This window comes from Benincasa hispida, chromosome 7 (genome assembly GCF_027475165.1).
Source record: "Benincasa hispida cultivar pf3 chromosome 7, pf3_genome.v1.1, whole genome shotgun sequence".
In the NCBI taxonomy this organism is placed as follows: domain Eukaryota; kingdom Viridiplantae; phylum Streptophyta; class Magnoliopsida; order Cucurbitales; family Cucurbitaceae; genus Benincasa; species Benincasa hispida.
In genome coordinates, this window is record NC_143484.1 from 4,968,869 (window position 1) to 4,979,166 (window position 10,298).

Below are 10,298 nucleotides of genomic sequence, written 5' to 3' on the forward strand. Positions count from 1 at the left end.
TCGTGAGAAGAAGGGTGTTCTTCACGTTGGGTTGTTGCCGCGAGTTCGTCTTCAAATTCCCTTAATTCAGGCTTATTTTGAGTCCCACAACTCAATCTAAAGCATTAAGAGGATAGTAGGGAAGATCTTGGGGTGGTCTACGACAAGATTCAGAGGAGATTTGCAGCTGGAATTTAAGCTTAGAGGAAGTTCTTCAAAGGTATGTCTTGAAACCTATTTATTTCTACGGAAGCATGCTTTCATTTCTACGAAAATTATTGAATTAGAGTGTTTATTGATCTTGGTCACTTCCGCTACACGATGGTGCATTCCAACACAGGTACGGTTTGATGATGGATTTATTATGCATTTTACTAAGTTTCATGTGATTCCTTGTTATAAAAACTTTATCGTGCGCTTTACTAAGTTTTATATGATTCCTTGTTATAAAAACTTTATCATGCATTTGGATGAATTTCTATTAAAATAACATGCATTAAAAGGTATTTCTTTTATTTCATTCGTTTGAAAAGAGTTTCTAATTAAATTTTAAAGCCAGCGTTGTTATAAGACTTCAAATATGTTTTGAAACAGAAAGGTTGTTTCATAAAGTGTCGCTCACTAAGTTTCCCAGCTTACATTTTTCCAAGTAGCGAAGAAGTTATGGCCGTCGCTTGAGATCGAGGTCTGCCACTGCTACAGGATTGGGTTTCTTCCATAGTTTCAGGGTCTTAAGATTCAGGGATGTTGTTAGTAAATTCAATTTTAATCAAGTTTTTAATGTTGAACTAGACCTGTGTCTTATTAGGTTATTTGTTAGAATATTTGTCTTAGTTATCTAATGTAAGAGGATTTGAATTATGTTTAAAATCTTAAAGTGTTGTAAGGTAAACATGTTAGGTTGGATAGTTAATATCACAAAAGGATGCTATTTTACAATTCTCACATCTCCTTCCATGTGATTGAGGTAAATCATTTATGCAGCTATTTTCAATAAACTAAAACAATCTTAATTTAACGAAGAAAATGGAAGAAGAAAAAAGGTAACATAGACCTAGAATCACAGTTGCAAAATCTTAAGAATCACATCACTTAAGCATGATAGCATAGAAAATTAATGGTCATGCATGCTTTGCCGTAATGTTACAGATCACGTCTTAAGTTTCAAATCCGTCCATGTCGCCACCGCCGTCAAATGGTGTTGCCGTCGTCTGATGCAAGCCAAGTTTTAACCGTTCAATGGGTGTTGGCGCTGCAAGGTAGTCCCGCTCAAGGTTCCCAAGTAGTAGCGCTTTCTAAAGTCGCCGCTACTGTCCAAGTTGTCACTGTCGTCTGATGGAAGCTATTGTTTCACCATTCAATGGGTGTTCTCCTTCCTAGTAGTCGGGCGCGAGGTTCCAAGTCGTGAAAGGAGATGCGTGTGGTTTTACAGGTTTTTGTAAGACGAATTTATGAATTATAACATTATGCAACAAATTTATGAATTATAACATTATGCTTGCATTAGATCCTATTATTATTATTTTTTTTTATTATTAAGTATTACGTTAGAGATGCCCTTATATATGGGAGCCCTAATGCAATAAGCATACTTGTTGCGATCTCTATTTTTTTTTTTACAAACACAACAAACTGTGAAAAAATTAATGAAAACACCCCTGTGTAGCTTGATCTTATTTTTCTCACCCGAAAATACAACAAACTTAAAAAAAAAAAAAAACACAAAAAAATGAGATCGCAATAGAAATGATCATCACGTTAATGCTACAGTAGATATAGTCATCTCTATTACGATAGATATAGTTATCCTTAACACAATACATAATAAAATGATATTAGATATGACGTAAGCAGAAGGTTAAAATTTATACCTGTGGAAAGTCCATACAAAAAACAAGGTAGTTTTAGGGTTTTTTTTTTTTTTTTTTTTTTTTAAACTTAGGGATAATTCGGACAATTCATATGTTTATCTGTCCCAAAACTCTTTAAATTGAAAACTATCCTAAAATTCTTTAAGCCCGTGGCAATTTCCCAATATTTTTCCACTGCTGTTCTACATGTTCGCCGCCGCACTGTTTTGACGTCAACCGTTGTCCACTGTACTCCTTCGCCGTCCATAGCTTTTTATTGCTCTCTGCCATATACCCATTAAGTCTTCATTACTTGGGTGAGATTCTTAATTAGTTTTTTTGCCCTTTTTGGTGCCTTCTTGGTCTGGGATTTTGATGCTAGCTCAATGTACTCCCCCCCTTTTTTTATTTGAATTATGTTCCTTATCCTGTTAAATTTTAGCATTTGAGTTGATTAAACCACTAGCTCGTTTATACTCTTCTAGGAATTCAGATTAACAAGCATACACAATGAGCAAAGTCATTTATATCCCGGATAAGCTGCCAACTCCACCGGATCAACAACCCACTGGTTACCTTTTGTTTTTATTTTTGTTTTTGTTTTTGTTTTTGTTTTTTACACTCTCTCAAAGATTGACTTTTGTTTGTAACTGGCAGTTAATGTCTTTGCTGCTGTGGTTGAGCCCAAGTTAATCAACAATCTTGTGAGGTTTGCTTTCATGTTACTTGTTTCCTGATATGATTTGTTCTTCCGGAGGTTTCTCATTTATTCAATGAAATAAATTGAAGTATTCTCAATGATGTAAATTTGTGAACCAATTCTTTTTTCCTTGAAATGCAAGTTTTGTAATGGGGTTGACTGGCTTTTTGTAAGTTTTATTTTCTTAGAATATGTCTTTAAGGAATGGTTTAAAATGGAAAATGGATTATATTTCATGAAATATATGGAGGAATGTGTGTATAGTTTTATAGTTAATTAGTTATTTCTCTGATTATAGTTAATTCCTTATTTTTTTAAGTCCTAAGCTTGTCTTTGTAGGCGCTTAAATCAGATAGCACCATTAGAAAAGCTTCGCCATGTGAAAAGAGTTCAGAAGAAGCAACTTGAAGATGGTATGCATCCTTTTTGGCCCCTACCTCGCTGAAGAATTCCTATGATGTTAGTTTTGCTAGTTTGTATTTTCTTTTAAAATGTTTGCTTGAGTTTTGTTTCACTAGCGAATAGAGACTGAAATTTGAGGTTCATGAGTGTTTGTGAGATAAAAAGTGGTAATACTTCAGTGCTGAGAACCATGAGAGCCACGAAATGAGATGTTATTAGCATATTTTGAACTTTCATGCTCAGACAAGTTTTATAATAATCACTTTTGTGGATACTTGTATATTTCTTAGCTACAATACAACAAAACGGTTCATGTTGATATATATAATTATTTCATTTTATCCACACCAAGCTGTTTGTTATTGCTTCTGAAAGTTGTAAAATGCTTTTGATAATTTAAACAAATTTGAATCTTTGATGCGTTATTCTTATGCATTCTTAGCTTCTTCTCAGTGTTTTAGATTAGAGATATCTTAAATCATTCTTCCTTTTATAACCTTCTTCTTTATAAACTTTCCCTCACATCCTCTTATGATTTCCCCCTACCTTTCTCTATTTGAAGCTGTCTTATTATTTATCTGATAAGGCTAGTAGAATAGGCTTAGCCGCTTAGCTCTCCGCCTTGAATGTGAATCAGGTTGTTGATCATTAGCTTTTTACAGGAAAGACTCAAATCGCATTGATCCTATGTCTTGCAAGTGAAAACAATTGCAATTTGGATGTTTTGTCTCCATGTGTACAAGAGCTTGTGACGTCATACAAGTTGAGTACCTTTATCACAAAGGTGCGATCTCCTATTGGTTGAAATGTTCTTAAATTAAATTGTATCCCATGATAATTTGAGTACATTAATCAAACAAATCCAGATTGTCCAAAAACTAGCATTAAATGTCTCGACTCAAATAGCATTGATTCTATGTCTTGCAAGGAGATACACTATTCAATACTCTTGATAATCAGTGAATAGAAATATATTTCACCTTCTTTAGATTGTGTGACACAGGTTTGTAAGGAAGCAGCAACAACAAAAGAAGAATGGGAAGAGCAGTGCAAGCTTTGGCCAACATCATATCATCCACCCACATAGTAAAGTCTCTGACATTAATTCTATTTTTACAATTAAACAATAGATCGTTTTAATGTAGTCTCAATTATTCTGCTATATCATGACTGTGGTGGATCTAGTTATGCTCACATCTTGTTGGCTGAAAATCTGGTTTTTCAAAACTTCTTTGACGTGTAGGTTCTTAATCTTCTTTTCAAAACTTCTTTGACGTACTTTATGGGTAAGTTTCATTTATATTAGCTGGAACTTACCCCCTCTATTATCTCTTTCTCAATGTCAGCAATATTGATGGTATCACCGGCTTTAATGAAGTGGACACACAATCAATTTTTGGCTTCATGCGATTAGCAATAGAATTAGCACAGTCGTCTAATAAATCGGTTAGTTAGTGTACTTCGGTTTCTCTTCAACTGTAGCAATCTCAAATCAATCTGGATTTATGTTGTATTAATCATTAGAATGAGCTCAGGTTTTGTTGTTTAGTTTTTCTAATTTTATTATTAACTAAGGTCCCGTTTGGTAACCATTTCGTTTTTGGTCTTTGAAAGTTAAGCCTATTTCCTCTCCATTTCTTATAATGATTGCATATTTCTTAAGTACCATGGTTGAATTCTTAGCCAAATTCAAAAAACAAAAATAAGTTTTTAAAAGCTAGTCTTTTTAATTTTCAAAAATTGGCTTGGTTCTTTAAACTAATGGTAAAAAATAGATAACACATGAAGAAATTAGGAGGTAGAAGTAGTGTCTATAGGTTTAATTTTCAAAAAAAAAAATAAAAACTAAAATGGTTACCAAACGGGGCATAAAAATTTGAGTTCTTTTGAGTTTCCAGTTTCAAGAGCTTGGAATCTCTCCTCTAAAGGCAAAACAACCACACAAAAACCACACACGCCTTAACATCCCAGAACCCCTCATGCTTCACAGGCGGTACGATCCCACAAACCTTCTGCTCCACTAACCGTCTTATATGAAATTTCCCTTTTGCCCTTCCTTGATATGTGTTCATAATTGGGGGCCTCGCATTATGCCTTTAGTGGGTGTGAATGGATTTCAAGAATTTGGTTATTTGTGTGTTTGAGGAGCAAAAATGGAGTAATATTTTTCTTTTTTAGCTAGTGTATTTTATCATCTAAAAGATTTTTCGTGAGAGAAACTAGCCATCTCTCTTAAATATTACGTGTAGGTTGTAATGGATGGCTATGCTATTTAGCTCATGAATCCCTTGTGTTTTTCTATCTTTCTGTTTCTGCGAAGGGAATTATCGTTGATGTATTCTTTTGAAAATTCTGCAGGTAGTAAATGCTGCAGTGATTGTTGATCCTTCAGTTAAGCAAGTAATAGCAAGTGCTTGTGATCATCATATTTCCTCCAAGAATGCTTCGACAAGCAATGTGAACGGAGAAACAATCTTTAAAAAATGCCTAAAATCTATTGGTTGTCATTTCGATTCCAATGGATCCATCATCCATGGAACTTTGCCCTCAAGTTCCTCGTTGAAAACACTGAAACAATCATGTTCAGATGTTTCGTGTTTGTATCCCTTGCGATGGGTTGACCTACCATTACTACATTCATCAAATTCTTGTTGTTGGCACCCTTTAAGGCATGCTGCTATTGCAGCTATTGAATCTTCTGCTGCTCGAGATCGTCATCTATTCCCAACTCTTAAAACCATGGATGATAAGTCAGTTGAAATGGAGCATATGGGGCCTCTGACCAAACTAGCAAAAAGACAGAAGATTGATCTTGAAAATGTAAGCTATGCAAGTTATTAAGTGAAGACTTCTTTACATTAATAATGAAGAAAATATTAATATCCAACGTCGGTTGTTTAGACTATAATAAACAAGGGGTCATGCCAAGAAAGTCAAAGTGAAAAGGTCAAAAACTAAGAATTTGGCTTGTTAAGCCCCATTTTTAAGTAACCTAGTTTTAATCAGCAATGCAGCATACATGTACATTTTGTGTCCTTTTGTTTTTATTTATTTGTAGTTTAGAGCATATTCAGCAACTTCATGTTTGTTCCTTTTTGTTTATTAATATTCACAGATTTTATATTAATTATTGAACTATGCATGAAAAATTCACTTGACACATCTTTAGTCTGACAGTTTTCTTTTTGTATGGTGATGGGTTCTAGTCATTTTTTTGAAGCTATCTCTAGCCATAAGATTAATGGGGTAAAAGTTCCATCATAGGTCTAAATCGTTATCCTTCCAAATTAAGCTCTTAGGCATCATTGCTTGGGTGTGAGGTGAGTCAATTCTCGTCCTCTTATCTTGGGCTTCATGTGGGGGTAATTCAGAAAGTCAATTCATAAATTCAGGTTTTTTGGCCTCCTATCTTAGACAAGAATTAGATATGACTATCTTGTTAAAAATCCTCAATTACTTCTTGTCTCTATTTCGAATTCTCAAGGTCTGTGAGGGAGTCTATTGAGAGAGTGATGATGAGTTTTTTGTGCAAAGGGTTGACGAGGGAGTGAGGTTTCACTTGGTTAAAGGGGGGTTGGTGGTGAAGCTAGGAGGATAGGAAAGGGATTGAGAGCTTGAGACTACATAACAAGGCATTGCTAGTGCTTGATAAGTGGTTGTGGTGGTTCTTAATGGAACGTGATGCTTTGCATTTCAAAGTTATTTTGACTAGAGATTACTCGCATGCTTCTGAGTGGGTGGCAAGTAGGGTGCAGCGGAAAACTAGAACTAGTAAATTGAACCAAGCCATTGGCTTGGTTTTTTTAAGGATAAAATTGGGTATCTTGTTTAACATTTTAGAAAATAGAAAATTTTTGTTCGGTTTGTTAATGAGAAACCTAGCTATAATCAAATCGAGCCCAGAGTATATGTATCCTTAAAAAAACCTTGAATTTAGTTTCTTTCTTCCCTCCCTCCTCTAAATGACGCCTCATTCCCCTCTCCTCTCAATGGCGGTCATCAACACGTCTCCTTCTTCACTTGGCCCGTGGTGGGATTGCATGTCTTAGTCTCACACCATCTCATCATTTAGTTCTAATTCACTGGCAACAGATCTTCGTCGCTAGCTTGTTGTTAGTGGGGTTAGACTTGCACAATCATCTCATTCTTCAATTCTAGTCGCCAACACCACAAACAGTTCCTCTTTCCTCTCCTCTTTTATGGCAACCAATCTTCCTTTGGTCAAGTTTTTGCTGGCAAGTCCTCTCAATGCATTGATTTCTTCTGATATAGTTAACTAGCCACTAGTGTTATGATCAAGGAGTTCCTTTTCCATTTGCCCTTTAAAGAGAATGGTTGCTTTTGGTGGCTTGCAGGGGCATGCACTATTATATGGGTTCTTTGGGGGGAGCAGAATAATAGAGTGTTTAGATGGATGGAAAATGATCCTAGTTATGTTTAATGAGGCGTCATTTAGAAGAGGGAGGGAAGAAAGAAACTAAATTCAAGGTTCTTTTAAGGATACATATACTTTGGGCTCGATTTGATTATAACTAGGTTTCTCATTAACAAACCAAACAAAAATTCTGTATTTTCTCAAATGTCAAATTCTATGTTTTCCTCAGTTTCAATTTCAAAGACCTAGTTGGAGCCACTTTTTTTAGTGGGGTTTCCCTCTTTGTTGTATGTCCTTGTATTGTTTAATCTTTTCCCAACGGAAGTTAACTACTTTTTGTTGTTCTAGTCAAATCCTTGTATTCTTTCATCTTGTCTCAATGTATGTCCTTGTAGAAACTTGATCTCATAATCTTCCTTCAAACGTCAATAAAAACAAACAAACAAACAAACAAACTTTCTTCATACCCTGACAAATAGATGTAAGATACTTGTTTCCTTAAAAAAAAATAGATGTGAGATAGTTGCAGGGACTAATTTCGGAATTTACATGTAGGATAGGTTAGATGTTGGGTTTCCTCTTGAAAAATGATTAAAAAGATATTAATAGCAAGGGGTAAAATGGTTCCATAGTAGTTAAGGGATTAAAATTGAGCATTTGAAAAAGAAGATAAAAAAAAATTATTATAAGTTTCAAGACTAAAATAAAACAAATATACAAGTTTAGAGATCTCTTATCCAAAAAATATATAAGATTAGAGATCTTTGCAACCTTATTTATTTGTTAGAGAGGAAAGTAAAGAGGGGGGGTGTGGAATAGATTAGCTTGCTGTTAACTTAATTTATCAATGTGTTTAAGAATGTAAGAAATGAATTACAGTCATTCCAGTTCTGCTGATATTTGGGTTCGCATGTGATCGTGAAACTTCTTGAGCATCTAATATAATATATGGAAGTAGCTGTTGTTTTTCAATAATAACCTTTCTATTTTGAGTTTGAGATCCAAATCTGTTTCTGTTTGACAAATTTTGTACAGGCCAAACGAAAGGAGGAGAAAGTAGGTATTGATGCTGAAGGCACATATTCTAAATCAGACCGACCTTATCTGTGCACTGGTTATGACATTTATCTTGTGTGGGAGCCATGTATTATGTAAGTTCACAAAATGGGTTCTAACTTTCACCTCTCCCCCCACCATTTGTCTTTGATCTGTGGCTCTGCATTTTACATCTTCCACACATTTAGCATTTTTCTTAGGTTAAATTATACAAAGCTGCTCAACCTTCTGTAAGCTGTAGTTTTGCTGTAATTGTTTATGGGGTCTTTGGGGGCAAAAACTGGAGTTGTGATGTCGTGGGACTCGCAATATAAGGAATAAATAATGCATAAAAGATTGCTGTTTTTTTAGTCATGTGTCCCACGAACTCCTTGGACCAAATAAGGAAAACTCCACTTCCCCAACTCCAACTAAAAGACAAAATTGAAACTAATTATTAGAATAAAGGTCATCCAATGTAATTTTGTTGGCTCGAATTTTATTCCTATTATTTTAGAAGTTTGAATTTACCTTTAATCCATGAATTTCATGGGCATATTAACAGATTGTTAAAATTAGGAGTAGAATCGAAACTTTAAAAAATGTTTGAGGCGAAATTAGAATCTGACAGGGTGTGTGCTGTATAATGTTAGGGCCATACTTTTCTAGATTGAGCTTTTTTCTACTGCAACATTCGTGTCAAAATGATTATACTATAGACTTTAAAGTCGTTTATATAAACTGTTTTTTTTTTCTCTTTTGTGATCTTTCCTTTGTTGGTTAAAGGTGTGCAATGGCACTGGTTCATCAACGAGTTAGGCGCATATTTTATGCGTTCCCAAATCCTAGCCATGGGGCATTAGGCAGTGTTCACAGACTACAGGGTGAAAGAAGTTTAAACCATCACTATGCTGTTTTTAGAGTTTTGTTTCATGAAGATGAACTTTAATGGGCAGTGTTCACTGGTTCTAGGATTCCTCAGTTTAAGTGTAGGTGAATCTGGGGATATGACTAATTCAGATATGGTTGTATTTTATTATTGATCTTTTATTATGGGGGTAAATCAGGCTTCTAATTAAGTGTAGATGAGTTGGGAGCAATATTGTAACTTCTATTCGAATTATTAAAGTTCCGTTTGGCAATTATTTCGTTTTTTATTTTTGATTTTTGAAAATTAAGTTTATTTCCTCTTATTTTTTTATAATAATTTGTATCTTTTTTAAGTACAATGGTTGAACACTGAGTCAATTTTCAAAACCAAAAGGAAACTTGAGAAAAAAAAAAAGAGTTCAATTTCCCATCTCCGTGATGGTTGTACTAAAAAAAAATTGAGATTGATTTTTATATTCATGTTGTTGGGAATATTTTTAGTTTTATTATATTGTTGTGTGGTTGCACATATATATTTTTCTCCCAACATTCAGGAGACTAATAGATTTTTGTTTGTGAAAATGGCTAAACTGCTAATTTGCATACCGTTTATAATTTAGTAATGAACAAACATACCCTATTGCCAAATCCCTATGGATATGGTGTATTTCAAAAAAATCTAACAACCTAGATCTCATAAACTAAATCACTCTCAATCGAAATTTGAAATTTTAATATACCTATTGTGAAGCAAATAAAAATAAAATAAAATTGCTTAAACATGGAATTATGAAATGATTGAAACAAATCTTGATAGAAAAAAAAAAAAAAATCACATAAATCAATAAATCTTTCAACTACAAAAAGGTCAACAAGATTACTTAATAATTAAATTTGTATCCGAATCATAATTTGGTTAATCTTCATAATTTTGAAGATGTCAATTTTCCTTTTTAAAAAATATATTTTAAACCAAACAATATATGCTAATGAATTTTAGAAGAATTACAATTTATAATATAGTACATGGTATCTACAATGACAATTCACCTAAACAGTAGAAAAATAGAGGCAAAAACGTTTTGGT

The 10,298-nt window shown here is 34.0% G+C and overlaps 1 protein-coding gene across 4 annotated transcripts; it reads left to right on the forward strand.

Moving 5' to 3' along the window:
- Positions 1–1,991: 1,991 nt before the first annotated feature.
- LOC150034854 (tRNA-specific adenosine deaminase TAD3-like) lies at positions 1,992–9,483 on the forward strand. Of its 4 annotated transcripts, none has more exons than XM_090315346.1 (10): positions 1,992–2,217; positions 2,315–2,400; positions 2,487–2,538; positions 2,869–2,942; positions 3,594–3,715; positions 3,935–4,017; positions 4,278–4,377; positions 5,290–5,751; positions 8,342–8,457; positions 9,128–9,483. In XM_090315346.1, exons 2-10 carry the CDS (start codon positions 2,340–2,342, stop codon positions 9,288–9,290), a joined length of 1,233 nt encoding a protein of 410 aa, XP_090171472.1. In that variant the 5' UTR covers positions 1,992–2,217; positions 2,315–2,339; the 3' UTR covers positions 9,291–9,483. The 4 variants fall into 4 exon arrangements, with proteins under 4 accessions (XP_090171472.1, XP_090171471.1, XP_090171473.1 ...); XM_090315345.1 differs by having other exon boundaries at positions 1,992–2,146; XM_090315347.1 differs by having other exon boundaries at positions 1,992–2,146; positions 2,323–2,400.
- Positions 9,484–10,298: the final 815 nt, after the last annotated feature.